Below are 20539 nucleotides of genomic sequence, written 5' to 3'. Positions count from 1 at the left end.
GAGAACTGATGATAGAACATGCCTGTCAAGATCAAGAAATGGTGTGTAGGACCCACTGCATAGTGAGAACCAAAAGCCACATCACATTTTAAACAGCCTACATGTAGGCTGGATTATCACACTACACCTGACTTCCCCATATTCTGTTAATGCTTGTTTTTATCCTATGGGAAATAGTAAACCCATATAGTAATTATAGTAACCCACACACTGACCCTGGCTTATGGAGTCAATGCGAGTCCCGACAGTGTCTAAGCTGTTGCAGTGCCATTTGGATCAGTCTGTGAGAGGACTGTGCTTCCACATGCAGATCTCAACCCATGATGTTTTCATCCTATTTTCTCCCCCTGTACTACTGAGGAGGGAGAGGGGGAGAGTGAGGGAGTGTGATGATGGAGTGGTGTGCTGGGCATCTGGCAGCCACCCCACCACATAAAGCCATTTTGAAATTGGTCTTTTTTTTCTGACCACTCTGTGAACATTCAGAGGTTGGGCTGTGGCAAACCACTCAAGTTGGTTACTACCTGTATGAAACCCAGGCAGCATGACCCTGCTTCTTTGTGCCCCAGCAGACTGTGCCATTAACCCATACAACGTATGGACACGTTTGCTTATGGATACACAGATGACAGAAGCAAGAGACAAGCAGCGAGGCTGAGCCCTTCCATCTTGCTCTCCTTGCTGTCATTCTATCACCTACAGCACCAAAGGGCTGTGCACGAGAAACTTGTAAAGGCAGAGAGGTCTTCATTGCTCAACTCCAGCTTCCCCTTGGTCCAGGAAACAGCTATGTTCACCTCCTACTGAGCAAAGGCATGGAGTATCACTCTCTGCTCTGATGTTTTGGGCTCTGATCCTGTCTAATTTATGCCATTTTATATAGCACTACCACAGATGGCCCTGCTTCCCTCTAAATGGATGCTCTCATAGTTCGTGAGAATACCTGCCTGGATGCAGAAAACACAACTGTAAAAAGCTCCCTTTCATGCAAAAAAACTCCTCAAGCACCCAGTCCTCTACACCTACTCACAGCCATTAACTGTTTCCTCTAGTCTATAAATATAATCTCTGCTGAATTAAACTCCACCTACCTTAATTGTTGGCCACATCCTAAAAAAGTTATGTGCCACACTGTTATCTACCACAGCTTGGTAACAGTAAAACTGTGCCATGTCTGTTTACTGTTGGCAAAGGTTCCACAAAGTCCCATTATTTCTCCTTGAATGAGCACATAAACACTGAATGGGACAGGGTGGAGAATGAAAGTCCTTCCATGGTTAACACATTTCCCCTATGTCCATCTGTCACCCTCAGAGCAGTAACAAAGCACTACTGCCTAAGGAATAGTGTGAGAAGACTTGTGAGGGAGTAAACTCTTCTTTCTTAGAGGAAAACAGATGATAATCCAGGAACTTCACCAGTTCTGTTTATTTTTAAACAGAATGATTCACATAGCCTTGCAGGAGTAGCAACAGATTTAGAGAAAATTACTTGAACAAAAGCAACAATTACCCTCTTCCCTCACTTCTGAGGATTTTTACTCTCTTTATAGAGCACAGCAAAACCATCTTTGGAGTTGCTTAGGGTATATTGTAAAATACAAAAAAAATTCAAAAGCCATTATTATGGTGAAAAATATAATCACTGAAGTTAGGTCTCTTTACAGAGACCTAATTTCAAACTTGGGTTAAAGTTGTTTGGACTAGAGTATTACATGCAGACATAGGTTCTTTGTTTGGTTTTTGGTAGCTTCTCAACAACCCAACAACAAAGGCAGCAGAATCCTAAGATACTGGTTTGAACTGATGCCACAGAAACTGAAATGGATATAAAAGATGATCTCTGATTTGGACACCTTCCAGATGAAAGCACTTGGCCCAAAATGAGCACAGAGAGTGGTTACTTAATAGATTGCTTTTAAAAGCAAATTCATCTTTATCTCTTTCGACCAGAAAAGCATTCTTATCTAAAAGAAGATTCCTTTGTCTGGGAACAAAATCCCAGACTCAGACGGTTCCAGAGAGTAGTAATGAAGAATATTAGGCCTCCCAGCAACATTCTCCAGCACTCTCCACATGCAGACTTGGCTCTGTATTTCAACTGCCTACTGTACATGGCAGCCCTATACTGCAGGATACGACTCTATATGGAGTCTGTCTGGCAGCCCTGAGCAGTAGGTGGTCTGAATCCATCATTACTCTTATGCCATTGGATTTGAGGCAGCAAGTTAAGCACTGTGAACAGAGCTCTTGGGCATGCAATCAGAAGATGAAAACAATATCCTTTGTGCTCAACACTTGAACAGTTCTTGTATCATTTTCTTAGTGTACAGTGAAATGAGAAGCAAACCTTCAAACAAGCCCTTTGAAGTTCTCCAGAGGCTGCTCTTCCCAAGCACTGTCTAGCTAGACACCATGGGATGTTCTTTTGCTTTCTGAAAATATCCTCCTCTTATTTCTATAAACCATTTTTCCTCTCTGCTTAAGAAACCACTTTTGTATCCTTTATGCTAAGATCTTTGCTAAAATATAGCTATTATATTGCACCTTGAGAGTGCAGAGTGGGCAGAGTGCTAGGGAGAACTTAGCCAGGCAGCAAAAATCTCCAGTTTAGGAAAGGGGGTGCTCTTTCCCCTCAGTAGTCTGTTTCTGAGGTAAAAAATGTTTTATGAAGCAAAATGCCTCTGACAGCAAGTTTATATGGTTCTGTTCCTGAATGTTCATTGACTGCTTTCTTCTTTCTTTAACAAAGGCCGTATAGCACACATCAAACTTCTGATTTATTTTTACAGCATTACAAATGCAACACATTTCATACAAAAGATAATTTGTAAGATGAGTTTTAATATAGCACAACTATCTTTACTAAGAATTCATTAGAAGTTGCAGGTATATAAATGTTCTCTTCTGCATATTTAGATACTGCCACAATCACTCAAATACAGAGTCCTAGATATGATGTCAATTGGAAAAGATAGAGAAACTTTGGTACTTACTGATTTTTGCATAAGAACATTTTTTTTTTGTTAGGCAAACAGCATTAGCTATTCTAGAAACAGCTTGTTTCTGTCAGGCCTCACAGAACCTGCCTGTCTTCTTTTTGAGGATGTTCCCTCTCCCTCACGGAGGAGGCCTTGTCTGTGCTTCAAAAATGCCTCAATTGTACTAGTGTGGTACAAGCACTCGGGGCTGCTTTATATCCATGCAAATACTGTGACACAGGAAGGCCAAACGTTAAGGCTTTTCTGTATTAGCAGTAATATATCTATGCAGGAAGGAATAGCAGCACACCCATAAAGCCAAAAAATTAGCACAGGTTTTAAAGTGTATACTGACAATACATACTTATCCCTCAAAACAGATATTCAGCCATTTATCAGTGTGACTGGGACTAGAGCATCTCTCCTACAAAGACAGGCTGAGAGGGTAGGGGCTGCTCAGCCTGGAGACCTCATGCAGCCTTCCAGTATGTGAAGGGGCCTAAAGGAAGGTGGAGAGGGACTCTTCATCCTGAACTTTAGTGATAAGGGTGAATGGATTGAGATGGGAAAACAGTAGGTTTAGGTGTTAGGAAGAAATCTTTAACTGTGAGGGTGGTGGTTCACGGGACAGGCTGCCCGGAGAAGTTGGGGCTGCCCCGTTCCTGCCAGTGTTCAAGGCCAGGATGGATGGAGCTCTGAGCAACCCGGTCTAGTGGAAGGCGGCACAAGATTAAATGGAATTAAATGGTCTTTAAGGTCACTTCCAACCCAAACTGTTCAATGATTCTATGAATCAGAGGGGTGGTGGGAATGCGTGAATATGCCTGGGGATTCTGACCAAACTTTTCAAACTCAAGAGCCCGCATGCTGGCTGACCTGCCCGCAAACCCGCACTGGGTTCAGCAAGCCAGGAAAACGCCCCAGCTCCCGAGCCAGATATTCGACGGAGAGCAGCGGTACAGGGGCGGCCCCAAACCGGCGCGGCAGAGCCCCGGCCCCGCCTGCCGCCGCCGCCCGCCGGCTGTGACGGCGCCGGGCGCCGGGAAGCGCTTCCGCCTGCAGATCCGGGGCACGGCGTGAGTGCGGCGGGGCCGGGCCCGGGCCCGGGCAGGAGCGCGGGGCGGGGAACGCTGCGTGCCGGGGCACCGCTTCGCCCCGGGAGCAGGTGGGTCAGCGGAGGGAGGAGTGGTCGGGCAGGTACAGGTTCCGGAGCCCAGGGCTGCGGTTCTGCCTGCTGGAGCTGGGCAAAACCTCCATCGTGTTCCGCTTGGGACGGATCGGGGCAGGGGCGAGCCCAGTGACCGCTGTGACCGGAGGAGGTGCGTGAGGGGCATCGCCAGTTCCACCGCCCGGCAAAGCTTCGGGGGGTCAGGGAGCGGTATCCGAGGGGTGCTGCCCTGAGCCGGCCTCATCTGTTGGACAGAGCCGCGTACGGGGAAAAGGAGTGGGATAGCCACCCTGCAGAAGTTTGCTAGGATAGAGTCAAACAAGTATTTGACGGTGCCATCATCACGTCTTTGTGCAGCTTGCCGTAGTGTGACCGGTCAAGGCCGGGAGATGTCGACCCCCCCTCTGGCCGGGGCAGGGATGCCGCCGGGCGCTTTCTCCGGGACCCAGGCTCAGGCTGCCAGGGAGGTGAACACGGCTTCCCTCTGCCGCATCGGCCAGGAGACCGTGCAGGACATTGTCTTTCGAACCATGGAAATCTTCCAGCTACTGAGGAACATGCAGGTGAGAAGTAACTATTTTATACACTCAACTTGCCATGTTCTTATCACCGACTGCCAGTATATATAGACTCAGGAGACGCCTTGGGATGTTCAGAAAACTCGATCAAACTGCTCTGAAAAGGAGGATTGGTTGAAGAAGTGAGTACTACTCTTAATATATTTGCTTACATTAAGTGAAATTCAGAAATGCTGAATTGTCATTGCCCTCCCAATAAAAAAACTCTCAATACGCTTAGTAATTGTGGTTTCTTTTATGTACAGTGAAGTCTGTTCATATGTTAGTTATGTTTCTCTATTTACATTAACATATGGGGAGTAAATTTAGAGGAATTTTCTTTGATATTTTCTGTAATATTTTCAACCTAAAACTTTTTTTTTTGTTAGGAAGAACAGCATAATCCTTATTTGTGTCTACTTACTGAGAAAACATACAAGCTTCTGTTGTGTTTTCTCTGTGGAGAGTACAAGATAAATAATCATTCTCAGTCCTTCTGTATTTTCATGACTCTTGTGTCACTGAATTGAGTGGCCTGTGGTTGAGACACAAAATCTCAACCCCAGTCACAACAGTGTCATATTTAGGCATTGTGAAGACACTCATTGAAAAGTCAGAGGGATTGATGATGACCAATGTGTAGAATACACAAGGGTGTTTGACAGCAGTAATTGAGCACATAGAATATGTAATTTTGCTAGTAAAGAAAATAAACATTTCAGTGATTACTGTAAGAAAAGTGTGATTGTCTTATTTTAAAATACACAGAAACCTGTCTGATATCTTTCTTTATTTCATGTGACAGAAACTTTTAATATTTTTCATGTTTTGGTTCTCTAAGTTACCAAATGGTGTTACTTACCATACTGCAACATATCAAGACAGACTGGCAAAGCTGCAGGAACATCTCCGTCAGCTATCAATACTCTTCAGAAAACTGAGATTAGTCTATGACAAATGTAATGAAAACTGTGCTGGCCTTGATCCTGTTCCCATAGAAGTAAGTATCTTTATTTATGTATAAATTGTAAATCAGAATAACCACTCTGGATAGCAGATCATTCATCTTCCTCAGTTGCAGGAGACTCATAACAAGTTTTAATGATACTGGAATTATTCAGTGGACTGTTAATGGACTGCTAATGGACTGTTTATTAATTAGAGTTTGTTGAAAGATTGTGAAATTTAGTGTCTAGTTGACACAGTGTTCTATCATAAGTTGGACTTGGTCTTAGAGGTCTTTTCCAGCCTAATTGATTCTGTGATTCTGTGAAAGTACGCTTAATTTAAAATTTTAACCTTTTTCCTCTGGCTCCTTGGTACCTTCACCAATTTGTTTCCTCTAGTAAAAGAAAGATCAGGGCAAATTTTTTACAAGAAGTGGAAAAAAGTGGGGAAAAGCCTGCTTCAAGCTTTCACCTGTCAACCTGGCTCCTGAGTAATAAGTATTATTTACTTTCTCTGGCCAATAGTCTGTGCCTCCATAGTTCCCTCACTCATCTATTCCTAACCTGCTGGCCAGTATGAACCAAACCTAAATGTGCAGTGGTGATAGAAAAAATACAACATAAAACTTCCAGGGAGGCCAAAGTTTTTCTTAATATTACTGTTGTTATTCATAAAATCTTAAATGTCATCTTCTGTATAAGTTGTTTCTAATTTCTAGTAATACTTGTAAACCCTGAGTTTTGTTACAATTTGAGTTGTTCCTGCTCTATATTAACCAGAACTTTGACATTCTTTAATTACTGACCTCTGGATTCTGAGGCAACTTTATTAATGGACTTTTGATTGTCCATTGAATTTTAATCATACAGGCATTATATTTGAAGTGTGAGTCTCTTAACTGAACAGGAGTAAAGAAATGAAGAAGTCCATTCTGTACAGTCTGTTCTAGACTACTGTTTCAGTTAATTGTTGCTGACTTTTGACAAGGGTTTCATAAAATTGTATCTGGAAACCTGACAGCAAGCAGGGGAATAAGTTAATTTTCTCATTTAAGAAAATAAAACCTGTTTTCACAGTGTGTTGAACTTGTGTGCAATAACCAAATACTTGTGTCCTCTTTAAAAGCTTTTCGTGTGTCTGTCTTATTTTCCCATAAAAGTGGAATGGTGTGGTGTTTGGTTGGTTTTTTCCTTTAACTTTTCACATTTTTTTCCCATTATCAGGATGGAAAAGAATCTCCATAGAGAAAATAAGTAGTCACTTCAGGCTTTTTTAATGCAAGCTTTCACTGATAACTTAGTCACAGCAGAATTTTTTATTGATAGTTGGGGTATTTTTTTTTTAATCTTCATAGTCTTTTCTTCTCTGAACTTAGTAGATGCCTGCCTCCTCATGTTTTTATTGGTTAGAGTGAATGATAGTGGCACACCATTCCTCTTGGATCAGTTTTCTTAAATTCTTCTTCCAGTAGTTCAGTAATAGTCTCAATTGTATTATTTAGTGGCCGATATTCTAACTATGTCTTTACAGAATAGCAACAAAACTTTTTTATTTTTGTACAGTCAAGAGAAGTCCATACCTACTAGTATTGCTTATTCCATTTTTATTGATATAAATATTTTCATAATTTTTTTAATCTGTAATATGTATTATTAGCTTTCTGTTAACCAACATAGCAAGGCATGAGATAATTGTGAAGGAGATCTGCCTACAAAGATCAAATTTTCTTCTTTTTTTTTGCGTATTAGGTATAGTTCAGCTTTTCTTGGTAGGTTTTTTTTGTTTGTTTGTTTTTTTTATCTATTGCCTTTTCTGAAAGATAAGGAAGTTTTAAATAAATGTTCTACTTTGAGTGCTTCTTTATTTTTCAATCAGAGAGAGTTTTTTTCCAAGAGCAAATAACAGCCTTACTACATCTTCTTTATGGTTTGCAAATGTAGTAAGTAGTCATCATTTGCTACTTTTTCACGGCAGAGTTTAGTGTGGTAGCTTTTGTCCATTTTGCTAAGCTTTATAAGAATGGCTGCAAAAATTTTTGTATAGAAGGAAATTACATTTTTAGTGTGTTAAATCAAAATAAGTTTTCCTTCAGAGTGCTGGAGGCCCTGAACACTTTGTAATATTGCACCCCAACCTAAGTAAGAAGTTAATATGGACTTGATGAGCAACTTGCTCCCAGGCTTTTAAACTAATGCCTTCTTGCTCACTTTTATTAGTATTAGTCTTCCATTTGTCTGTAGTGTGTTTGTGAACACGGATATAATTTTGCATAGTTCAGGACAGAAAAATCAATGTTGGACTATGGACTTGGTGGATGTATTATTTTTAAGAAATTATTAGTAGCTTGGGAGTGTTCTGATACAGAAGCAAGTATTTGTTTTGTATCAAGTATGTTTCTTTTTGATTTATTTTTTAGGAAACATATAGTAGTATTTATTTAGAAATTCTGAATAAAGGAATTTTGGCTTTGTCAAAGCTTACAGAAAAGACAGTGCACTATGGTCTTCTCCAGCCTAAACCAAACTATAATTCTGTGTGTCTGAGGAGAGCATGGTGAGAAATACTTACAGAAAAACTAATTTTAGGTAACTTTGGGCTTGGTCTTAAGAGTAGCCAAACAGAGGCTCATTAGAATAGCAAGACATAACTAGAGTATTAGCCAAGTAGCTACGTAAAGTCAGTCATATTTATGTTCAGTATATCACTAAAATGACTTATCATAATGTTAACTTTATGTTTGTGGTTTTATTTCTTTGTGTGGAATAATAAATGTTAAAATCCCAGTCTGTAGAATTTGAAACTACAAGGATTATCTATGACAAACATCTTAAAATGGAAAGACTGGCTTCTTCCTGCAGCTACAAAATTTATTTGGTCTAGGCTTGGTAATGTGTGAGATTGTGTCTTTTTGAAACACATTGTTTTCCTGGAGAAGCAACTGAGGTCATTGCTAGGCCTTTAGGTTTGAGGTGGCAAGCAGGCTTGTCTCTGCTTTCTCTTGGGCAGTTAGAGCCTGTGGAGAAAATGGTAGTACCATATGTATATCCTGGATTTGATTTTTTCTTTTTTTTTTCTTTTTCTTTTTTTCCCTTTTTTTCTTTTTTCTTTTTTTTTTTTTTTTCCTAAAGCTGATGTTTCTTGTCTTCACAGCAGCTTATTCCATATGTTGAAGAAGATGGCTCCAAACATGATGATCGTGGTGCTGCAAATCAGCTTCGTTTTGCTAGTGAAGAGAGAAGGGAAATCATGGAAGTAAATAAGGTAACAAAGTTGAAATTAATTTGCATAAACTGAGAAATGTCATTTTCACGTTACAAAGCCTAAATTACTAGATTGCTGTACTAAATACGGAATGTGTGATGACTGCCATCAAAACTGGAGATAAATACTTTTTTTAATAAATATTTCAGTATTGACCTTTTAGTTAAACAACTAGGTTTTAGCTGTACCTCTGACAGTAGAGTTTCCTAACAATTGGGTTTCCTAACAATCCTAACTTGTGTCTCTTTTAAAACAGACATATATTCTTATGAATACAGTGTGATATGTTTATGTGTAATCCACTAGATATTGACAGTACAAACTGAATTAAGGTGCCCATTGAAGTAATTTATCTTCAAAACTTATCTTAGGTGTAAAATAATTGATGTGAACACCAGATGTGTAAATATTATTACAATTATGTGAATTGGTAAAGAATTTTCGGGTCTACCTTCTGGATTTTGACAGTTTGAGGAAGACTGTTCCTTTTGTAAAGAGGAACATTTATTGAATCTTGGCACATTCAGAAAAAATGTACTATGAATTATAAATGTTAAATGAGTTAAAATGTTAAATTTTCTGTTTGAGTGGCATTGTGCAATGGGTACAATTACTGAAGAGGGATTCAAATCTAAAAAAAATTATGCTGTACTAAAAGCTAATGTAATACAGAGATTAAAAATGCATAGTTTTACCAGACCACAATTTTGAGCATTGTTTCTTCAATCTGTAAAATACAAATATAGATTAAATAAATATTTCTATGGCTGTAATATCTGCAAATGCTCAGTAAAAAGGAGTTATAATCTACAAAAATAACTGAACAAAAGAAATAAGTAGATAAAATGTTTATTTATGGGATGAATATTTGATGGATTTTTGGCTTTTAAAATATTTCCAATGTTTTATTTTGTCTTCCCCAATCATACATGTATTTAATTTTTCATAATCAATTTATTTAGAAAAGTGCATGTGTATTGTACAGTAGGAAATGAGGACTATGTGAATTTAGAGAAATGCAGTTGTCAGCTCTCCTGTTGTAATCTTTCTCTTCACTGCTGATGTAGCAGGGTTGAATATATTATATTATATGTAATGTTGTACTGTGAATTAATGCACATTTATTTGCAATCTTTAGGTATTAATAAGCTTAACTGTCCATATTTGCTGTGGTTTTAATAGTTCTGTGACATGGTTTTGCCCTTGTTGTTGTACTTGTATGCTAATGTGGTTTTAAACCTCCTTGGTGTGATCTTGTGAAAATAATTTCATACATTTTTATGAAGAGTTCTGAACTTTAAAAAGGTTGATGGTGTTACAGGACCATTGGTAGCAAACTGGTAATTAAGAATGCATTGAAATTTTCACGTAAATATAGGGTGAAATCCTGTATTTATACTTAAATGCCTAGACCTAATTTCCAGATTTTCCACAGTAAATCTTCACAAGATAGTTGAACTTTCTCTAGTATTCTTATGGACAAATACTTAGTAACTGCAGCACAAGAAAGTTAAGCTTCTTGTTTTTTGAAAGTTCACTGATTTTTTCTTTGTCTCCCTCCAGTTGTATAAGCACATTTACTACCATTTTCAAAGTTCAAATTTTAATACATTACAGACTAGGTAATGCTTTTATGACTAGAAATATATAAATTCTTTTTTTGCAAAGAAAAAGCACTAGAATCAGATAATTGGTCTAATTTCTAACAGTGGCTGCTGGGTTCAAGGAGGGCTTGCTCTGGTTCTTAGCTGGCACACCTGACAGCTCTTCAGTCCTCTCTAGTGTGTAATGTCCACATCCAACTCAATTTGATGAATTAATTTTAGGAAAATTTCAGTAATACATATTGTTGACAAAAATAGTGTGACAGGGAAACCAACATGGTAGTTAAAGAAGCTTTTTATATTCTTGACCAAATCTTTTCTTCCTTCAGCTCCTTGTCCTGTTCTCACCTAATCCTTTTTGCTGTGATAGGCATTATTTTTTTCAGTCTCACATGCTATTGGTACTAAAAAATCACTGTTGCAATAACCCAAGACTTTGACACTACTGTGATATTTGAATTGGTTCTTACACCTGCCATGGATCTCTTAATTTTGCCCTTCTTGCCATGATATCCCAGCCAGTCTGATATCTTTAGTGGCTCTGGATGTATGTCAACTGCCCCACTGTGTGGAGCACTGGCAAAACTAGCAGTAGCTCTTATAAACTTTGTGGATCATATATTCTCACATCAAAATGTCCTCATTCCATGAACCACTGACTTGAAAAATAGCAGCTTTCCTTTACTACTGCAGGTGTCTGGGAAGGGAGCATCCTCAGGAGGGAGAGGGGAGCATCAGGTACTTCCTATGCTCACCGTCTCATTCAGGGGGCAGGAGAACCTGTTGATGCAACAGAGTTCCTAAAATCTGCAGGAGCTTTTTGTGTTGGTTTGCTGTGACACCTTTTGGTCTTACATAATTATTCTGCTGTATTAGAACTACCTTTTAGGCGAGAAAGATTAATGTGCTGACCTTGGCTATGTAAGTACTTGTCTGTTAATTTAAAATATAGATTAGTTTACAAGGCAACGGATTTCTGTCTTAGCAATTCAGTAATAATTAGCAACTGTAGGTTTAAATAAAACCTATTAAGCTTCATAGCACAAGGGAGTTTTGCCCACAATAAGAAGCTTCTGCCATTATTACAAAACAAACCATTTCTTGAGCATTGGCTACCTCTATCTCTTCTCTTAAACAATTCTCTCCTGCAGTTCCCAAAAATGTAGCTTATTCTTTTTTATCTGTATATGCTTTCTGGGCTTGTAAATTGTTGAGGTGGTTGAATTTTTTGGAATAGATTACTGTTCCAGAATCAGTTTAGCACTTGAATAGGTCTTTTAGTACATGTCTTGATCCAGTTTTCATTGAAATTAATCTATTTGCAGCAAGTGGAAGATGTTACCAAGATTTCCTCTCTTCTGTTCATGTTTTTCAAGTGTTCAATGTTCTGTCTATTAAGTTTTTTTTTCTTTTAAGTATAGAATCATCACTATTATTTTCAAGATAGGCTCACCTTCAGTCTGTGGTTTTGCAGTACATTTGGCAGGACTTGAAAGAGAAATACCAAATCAAAAATTGAGAATGATTTAATCTCTTTTGCTGCCCTATCAATGGTTTTCTTTACTGCTCACTTTTAGAAATGGAGCAAGTACAGCTTAGGTTTCATTCATGCTGTAGGTCTGGTGTCAATGAAGCACTTAGGAAAACCATCACATAATCAGTAGTGTAAGTACATTTGGGTGAAAACAAAGCAAAATAGCATTTGGGCATTCCAGGTAGCCCTTTAGAAAACAATCTTATTTTATATTCTTAACTAGTGTTTGTTAAGTGTTTAACACTGATCTTGCTAAGAGAGAAAAAGGCAATCTACATGACAGACTTTTAAGTTAAGCTTAAGTAACAAGTTTAGCTCTGGGCTTTTTTTGATAGCACAAACACTGTGCCTTGCAGCTGATGCTGTTTAGGACTATGCAGAAAACCTAAGTTCCTTTTAAACTACCTTTCACTCTATTCACATGTATTTTAATTGGTTTTATATGTGTAGAGTCCTTTTTTGCCCAAAATATGTGTGTGCACAAAGGAACGCTTTGGCAAGAGGGGAAGAATTCTTTACTCAGACACCTTCTGGGCAGATTAATCTGCACTGGAGACAATTCCATGATTTTTTGAGTACCCAAACTGACTCTCTGCAATGGTAGGATCAGAGGAATTTAGGCTTAGTAGGAGGTCTGGAGATTATCTGGTTCAGCCCCCAGCCCAAGACAGGGTCAATCAGCAAAGTTAGATCCAGGTGCTTCAACTCATGTCCATGCTCCAGCATTTCAAATACCTATAAGGATTGAAATTCTGTCTTTTCTGGGCCCTTCTTAATGGTTGACTTTTACTGTGAAATTTTTCCTAATTTTACATTGGAATTTTCTTTGTCATAATTTGTATATTCACTGCCCCTCATCCTTTTGCTGTGTATACTCAAGAAGAGTCCAGTTTTGTCTTTTCTGAGCTTCACTAAGTGGCTGAAGACAGCACTGTGATCATGTCCTCTGGTCTTCTCTGCTTGAGATTGAACAAACACAGCTTTAATTATTGTGGTGGCCCTCCACTAGGCATTATCCAGTATGATAGAGCCTTGTACTGATCCCCAAATTGGACAGTCATTCTCCAGAGCAAATAGAGTATGAGACGTACTCACCTGACCTGATAGGTACACTCCAGCTAATATAGGGCAGAGTGCAGTTTGTCTTCCTTGTTGCAAAAAATATCTGCTGACGACTCATGTTAAACTTGTTAGAGAGTATCTAAAAGGACCTCAGATCCTTTTCTGCAAATTTCATTTCTATTCAGTCAGCCATATGCCTGTGCTGTTGTATGAGTTTATACTGTGTGCAGATGTAGGATGTTGCTTTAATTGAAGTTCCTGAGATAGGTGTTGGCCTGCCTTTCCCACCTGTTGAGGTCACTCTTAATCTGATATCCTACCACTGAGTATATTTTTCACTTTCCCCAGTTTGGCATTGTCCACCAGTTTGATAGCTCTGATATGGTGATTAGGTCATTAAGTGTGGATTAGTCATTAATGAGGATATTAAGAATATTCACCTTAGTATCAAACCTGAGAAACTTGAAGAGTGACCAGCTAGCACTTGATCTTAATGCTGATGTTCCCAGCATTTAGAATCCCATAGTCCAGCCAGTTTTCCATCAACCCAGTAATTTACCTATCCAAACCACATCTCTCCAATTTGCTCAAAGGCAATGACAGGCTGTGTCAAAAGCCTGACTAATGAATGATTTTTCTTTATGAAAGTGGAGAAAATCTCCTGCTCTCCCCTTGCCACACAGCCAGTCATTTCTCGATAGAAGGCTGTCATGTTGGTCAGGCACAAGGCATCTGTAGGAAATCCAGTATGACTGTTCCCAGTCACCTTATCATTATGTGTCTGGATAGGACTTTCTGACAGATTTGCTGCACAGTCTTTCTGGAGTCAAGAGTTAGGCTGAGTAGCCTGTAGTTTTCTGGATCCCCCTCCTTGTCTTTCTTGCAAATGAGTTGAAATGTTTCCTTTGTCATCAGGAGCATATCCTGCCTCTCCAGTAGAAAATGAAGTAAGGTGGTCTTGTTATAAACCAACTTTCTCAGCATTCAGATGTATTTTTATTCCAGATAATGAATTATTTCCTTTTCAGTTTTGCATAAAATGTTGCACACAAAATTTTTCACATTGCATCCATATCAAAACCATATCACGCTTACAAAGTTGAAAACAGGAAAAGGTGAGCATAAAGCTGCTTGTAAAATCCCAATTGTCCCCTTTTGTTCTCATATAGATGTATATTATACAACCTCTATTGCATTATCACATTTCGTTCCTCTTCCCTCCTTCCCACTTTCTATACTGGAAGAGTTCTTTGGGCTTCTCTACTTTTGTGGCAGACTAGGCACTATGTAGATTGAATCAGTATGGTAGTAAATAAGATGATAAAAATCCTGGTTTATGTATTGCATAACTGGCATTAGACTGTTGAGTAAGCAGGTAATTTGGGAATGAGAAGGAAGGATTTATTGTGTGTAGTGAGTAATTAACTAAGACAGCTCTTGGAAGGTAATTTTTTTTTTCTCTGCCACAAATTATCTGTGGTAATTGTTGATTCTTCCCCTTATGGCTCATGGTAGCTTTGAATATGTGGGAAGCTGTTAAAATACAAAGTTTAGAGATGAATATGAATCTTAAATATCTTTGGACAAAGTTGGCAGTACTGGAGTCTTATCTGTAGTGTTCATGTGACTGAGTTTGCCATCTGTAACTGAGGATCATGGATCTGTAGGATTTTCATATAAAGAATGGGGATGTAACACTGAGAAGTGTGGTAGAGAAGCACCTTGGGGAATGAATAATTCCATTACAAGCTACAGAGTTTAGATGGTACTCGGTAAATAAGACCTCAGACCTCATTGTCAAACGATAAATAATTGGTATGAAGCAAACATCCATCTATTTGAATGAAGGTGCTTATTCCTCTCAGAACAGCAGATCAGTGGATAAATACAATCCTGTCTGGGTCAATAGGTGAGAAGTATTGAGCTTGCAGCAAAGCACAGGCTGTCAGTGATGTTTCTGTTTGTTTCAGGAACACATGGTTACACATGCAGAAGGAGCAGTTTTCCTTTCAGCTGTCAGGTGAGGTGCAAGGCAGAAAACTCAGTCTCTTATTTCTGCTAAGTGTAGAACAGTTATGCCTGTGATGACATCAGGAAAAGCTGTAGATACTGGACAGTGAGTGTGTTAATGTTTAATTGCACAGCAGTTACTGTATTAGTGATGAATATTTTTTTATCCCTTTGGAAAAAACACTATAAGTAGATTGATATATGCATTTATTATGATGGAAAATGAGCCTTGGTATCAGTTGAGCAGCCATAAGTTAAGACACTACTTGGCAGCTTTAAGAGAGTTCGAGCAAAGTGTTGAGGGCACTTTTTCCATCACATTTTTTCCAGCTATGTATTATATAATATATGCTATATGCATATAACATTGTGATAGTCTCTTAACTACCAAAGGAAAGAAGCAGATTTTTCCACCTTCATACGTGAGAGATTTCATTATGAAGGATTCATTAAAAAAAAGAACAGTATAAATGTCACATTCCTATTACAAACATTGTGTTTCTGTAAGAATTTCTTGGGCTTAGCTACCTGGAAACATGGAGGTCACTGTCACCTTCATAAGGCTTTCAAGAATCACTTCCTACAGCAGTTGAGTGGTCAAAAGGAGTAACATGAGTATGGTGTCCAGCTCTGGGCTCCTCGGCACAGGAAAGACATGGCCCTGTTGGAGTGGGCTCAGAGAAGAGCTACAAAAATTATCAGAGGGATGGAACACTTCTTCTATGAGGAAAGGTGGAGAGTTGAGGCTGTTCAGTCTGAAGGAGAGAAGACACCAGGGAGATCTTAGAGAAGCCTTTCAGTACCTAAAGGGGGCTTATAAGAAAGATGGGAGCAAACTTTTTAGCATGGCCTGGTGTGATAGGACAAGGGATAATGGCTTTAAACTAAAAGAAGGACAATTTTCATTAAATATAAGGGAGACATTTTTTAGGCTGAGGGTGATAAAGCACTTGTCCTGAGAGGTGGTGGATGTCCCATCCCTGGGAACATTCACAGTCAGGTTGGACTGGGCTCTGAGCAACCTGATTTAGTTGGAGATGTCCCTGCTTATTGCAGAGTTGGACTAGATGATCTTTAAAGGTCCTTTCCAACCCAAACTGTTCCATGATTCTATACTCCTGAGAAAGAATGTGATCCAAGTTCTCTGTAGTAGAATCTTAATCAACAAAGTAAATGTAATTTTTTAAAATTTTGCTAAGATTTATGCAAGTAAAGGTACTGTGGTTATTAATATTTAATGTTACAGTGAGACATTGAGATGTCCTTCTGGCCTGCACTGTTGTAGATCTTGAATAGAGCAGGTAAAAACCATAGCTGGCACAGCACTCAGGAAAATGGTCTTCAGTATAAGATTTTCAAGATGGAAACAGATCTTTGCTTGTTTTTTTCCTTAAGCAGAAGAAGAGCCTGTACAACTTAGACAAGTACTGTTGATGTTTTTAGAAGCACCACTTGGAATATGATCTTACTCTTCCACAGTGTTTACATTATTTTCTTTGCCTGAATAAGGGATTTCTAACAAATGGGTTGAATTCAGCATAATGACTCACAGTGATGTTTTAGTTTTAAAATTTGAAGGATACATGAGCTTAAAATAAGGAGAGAGACAAGAATACTGTGCAAAGGAAGGTTCTGATACATCGCTGGTCATAAGTTGTGAATTGGTCTAGACAGCGCTGATTTCTAATGAAATGCAAGTGAAGCAAAAATGACTTCTGGTAAAAAAATAATTTCAATCAAAGTTGCAATTTCTGTGTCCTTCTGAATCCAAATCTGTATGAAACATGGCAGGTTCTTTATAGCAGCTTTTCTTCCTTGAAAGACAGCTGTTTTCTGGATGTATGTTATGGTTCTCCCACTTTGTTTCATTTATGTGGGTTTTGTGCTACAGTAAATGTTTTCATAAATGACCTACCTGACCTAAGCCAGCTAAAGTCTCATTGGTTACTGGAAGGTGCAGTCCTTGCCAGCCCCATCACAATGGCCATAATACTTGCAAGATCAGTCAAAATGGGCCCCTTTGAAAATTAGTATCACCAAAGAAGACCCCCTAGGCTAGGTTTTCAGTCAGATCACTTTTCTGACAAAGAGGAACTAACAGAAACAGGCCTGACAGATTAACTTGAATTTAGGTCTCTTTAAGCTCATTATAAACTGCCTCATAGATTTTCCCTGTGCTATCTAAAAACAGATAAAGTCAGAAGCTGTAGCATGTATGTAGGATGAAGTACTTTTTCTTGTTTCATACAACTGTTAATCCTGAGAAGCAGTCTAGAGTTCAACTAAGTCATTTCAACAGAAGGAGGAAAGAGTGGGAGACAACTTGCAAGCAATCTGTTCAAATGAAAATTTGTCACTGCTGCAAAAGCTGCTTAAAAATTTTGCCCATTTCCCAAGAAGGCCATTTCACCTATCTTTTCAAGGTTAGGCTTGAGTTGAGATGTTCTTAATGGCTCAGCAAAGTCTTAAGCAGAGGCCAGCACTTCCAGTGGTGCAGAACATATTAATTATGTAGTACTTCGTGGTGTGGACCACTGCCTGTCAAAGATCAGTAACAAAGATCACTGTATGCATTTCAATTAGGAGACTGTGCTCTCTGAAGTAGATTTTTTTCTCCTCTCTTTATTCTTTTAACAGCCTAGCAACTCAGGGATGGTGCTTCATCTTAGATGTTTTTTCTGGCTCCAGAAAAGAAATTAGCTCTTCAGTAAAGATGAGGATCTAAAATTATCTTCAGATAAATAAACAAATTTATACTTCTTGTCCTCACAGATGCTTTGAAAACAGTTGAAATTCAGTCTCAATGTTCCCCTGTCTAGCAGCATCAAATAAAGATCAAACAATTTACAGTGTCATAATACTTTCCCAAGAAAGGAAAACAGTATTACAGGATGAGTCTTTTGGGCATAACTTACACAAAGTTCATGTGAGTAACAGTACTTAACAGTACAATTAGACATGGATGGAGAGAGAAAACAGTCTATTTCTCAGTGGTCAATGGTTCTTATTTCTGTCTGTGACTTTAATTACCATCATCAACTGTTCAGCCTTCATTTCCATTGATGAAGGTTTTGAAATACCTTGAAATGGCATGGCCTCTGTATGAAGGAGCTACAGCTTGCATTAAACTAGTAGTTTTGATGTAACGGTCACTGATTTCTCCAGGATTGGATGTTGAGGATGGCAAACAGAGTTATGTTTTAAAATGCCACAGGTATGAACATGCTCATTTATCTCAACCCTCTTGTGCTTTCTCAAGCATCAGGATCTTGCATTTATGACCTTTGGTAGGAGGACCCTTCCAATTCTGTCATTTCAATGCTGTGGTAACTACATGCTTCTCAGCTTTCTCTCTTGTCTTTAGTTAGGAGCTGAATCTCTTCTGTATGTTGTGAAGCCTTGGATCAGCAAATGGAAAAGAAAGAAAGCATTAGATAAATGCACATATTTACCTTTAAAACACTTTTTAGCCTGTCAAATGCTTGGTTAGGAATTCCATGTTAGTGCACATGAATTGTCCAGCAAATCTGTATTTAGGAGTATTTCCCTTACTATGTTCCCATGTAATCTAACCTAATTACCATACTACTGCAGTCTGTTTTTACAGATCTCAAGTGAATAGGCTTCTTTTTTTTTCTGTGGACTTCTTTCCCAGCTGACCAGCTGGCAATTTAAAAATATTACTGTGTTGACTGCATCAAAATTCGGGAGACTAATTTTTAGGATATTGCTTCATTTTCTCTCTGTTCCAGTAACTTCAGTTGTATTACTGATTTGAGTCACACTTTCAATGTATTGCCTTTTGTGTAGTGCAAATAACAAAGTTACATCAAACCTGAAACATTTTGTTCTGTTTTGATGGCAGCAAGTCTTTCCTGTGCTTTTACTTTACTTGGAACTCCAGACTTCCCTAATGAATAGTTTGATCTCTAATGTTGGAAGGCTGACATCTTATCAAATCAGAATGAAATAAAGGACAAACTGTGTACTGTTAACAACAACCTAACTTAGTTCTCAACAGCTTTGATTTGAGCAGGAAAATGAATAAATGAAACAATAAATAGGGGTGTTATTGTGAAACATGAAAGGTTAGGGAAATTGTGTCATGTCTTGATGCCCTGATCTTTCTTCTGTAGAGACATAATTTCTAAGTTTTGTCTATGCAACCAAATAAACGCTAGCTTGCTGTTCTGCTGTTCCTCCAAATGCTTTTGCAGTTTGCAAAAACAAATATATAATTTTAAAGAATTCAGCATGCTTGGGAAAACCTTTTTCAAGACAGGACTCTTAAAGCATCACAGTTGACCTACACAGCAGAAGGGCTGCAAAAGTTTGATTTGTTTCACCTATACCCTGTGCATTGTTCAAACTTGTACTGTTAATGTCTCATTTTTCTCTAAACAAAATTTATAAAACACATATTCACATAAATTTACCTGCTCCCCAAACTTTTTCTTCCAGCTTAGGATGCACTCTTTTAGACTTTTCAAAGTGAGGACTGATGCCCACAAGCCTCCAGCTTTTGAAGGTGTCAGGTGTTTTGATAAAAGGCTGCAGTGAAATGAAACAGCATTCCCCCTCTTGCAATGGTCCTTAACTTTTGAGGCTTTCTTGTATTTTTATAATGTACTTTAAAGGGGATGTATTCTCCCACTAATAGTGCTCACTGACAACTGAGAAAAAGATTTATATAGCATTTCATAGCGCTGTAATTTTTGTTGTATTTTTGAGTGCACTATTTGAACGGATCACAAAAAAAACTTCTAATAAACTCTTCCCACAGAAACTGAAACAGAAGAATCAGCAGCTGAAGCAGATCATGGATCAGTTACGAAATCTTATTTGGGACATAAATGCCATGTTGGCAATGAGGAACTGAACAAGGAAAATCAATCTTTGTAACTGAAGAAGATACAAATCTGTTTGGATATACTTAACATCCTTCTAAGAAGTAACATGTTTTTCCATAATTGTATTGCAGTAAAGTTTGAAAAGTCTCAAAGATTAAAATGTTGGGTCATTTGCTAGTAATGTAAATGGTGTTTGGTTTTTTTTTATAGAAGATTCATTGTATAAGTTTTACCTGTGCGATTCTGCTGTACAGCCTCAGTAATTTACAGTAGTAGTTTGGATTGCTGTGCAGATAGGGGGTTTTATAAATTAAGTGTTTCTGGATTTTCTTTGTAATACAATTAAAAATTATAAAAACATATGTTTATATGCAGTTTTTTTTTTTCTGCAGTGCAAATGCCTCTACAGAGAGGAAAACTTGCAAGACAGGAAAGTTACTCCAGAAAACTAGAGGGCTGAAATCAGCAATCAGATACTGCCATTCAGTCTGCAGTATTTTTTAATATTATCTGCAGTGCAGAGCAGAGCAGGACAATCCCCTGCCTTGCCTGGCTGGTGATGCTG

General features: G+C 38.4%; 1 protein-coding gene and 1 long non-coding RNA gene across 2 annotated transcripts; one reads left to right on the top strand and one right to left on the bottom strand.

The window, feature by feature from the left end:
- The first annotated feature begins 4036 nt into the window (after positions 1 to 4036).
- MED30 (mediator complex subunit 30) lies at positions 4037 to 20336 on the top strand. The gene is made up of 5 exons (XM_068182526.1): positions 4037 to 4145; positions 4506 to 4711; positions 5547 to 5705; positions 8804 to 8914; positions 19908 to 20336. Exons 2-5 carry the CDS (start codon positions 4538 to 4540, stop codon positions 20001 to 20003), a joined length of 540 nt encoding a protein of 179 aa, XP_068038627.1. The 5' UTR covers positions 4037 to 4145; positions 4506 to 4537; the 3' UTR covers positions 20004 to 20336.
- Positions 14088 to 18654, bottom strand: LOC137469615 (uncharacterized). Its single transcript, XR_010996616.1, has 2 exons — positions 15653 to 18654; positions 14088 to 15193 (listed from the first exon to the last, which is right to left on the bottom strand). It is a non-coding gene; the product is annotated as an uncharacterized lncRNA (long non-coding RNA).
- Positions 20337 to 20539: the final 203 nt, after the last annotated feature.

The sequence above is a fragment of the Anomalospiza imberbis genome, chromosome 1, assembly GCF_031753505.1.
Source record: "Anomalospiza imberbis isolate Cuckoo-Finch-1a 21T00152 chromosome 1, ASM3175350v1, whole genome shotgun sequence".
NCBI classification, from domain to species: Eukaryota; Metazoa; Chordata; class Aves; order Passeriformes; family Viduidae; genus Anomalospiza; species Anomalospiza imberbis.
Note: the sequence above shows the minus strand (reverse complement) of the source record. Positions and strands in the feature narration are given on the sequence as shown.

What these genes read in the sequence shown, in the direction of transcription:
- MED30 (XM_068182526.1), top strand. Translation starts at nt 4,538, where the DNA reads ATGTCGACCCCCCCTCTGGCCGGGGCAGGGATGCCGCCGGGCGCTTTC. An exon ending in AGCTACTGAGGAACATGCAG is followed by an intron (nt 4,712 to 5,546) that starts GTGAGAAGTAAC and finishes TGGTTCTCTAAG; the next exon opens with TTACCAAATGGTGTTACTTA. An exon ending in TTGATCCTGTTCCCATAGAA is followed by an intron (nt 5,706 to 8,803) that starts GTAAGTATCTTT and finishes TTGTCTTCACAG; the next exon opens with CAGCTTATTCCATATGTTGA.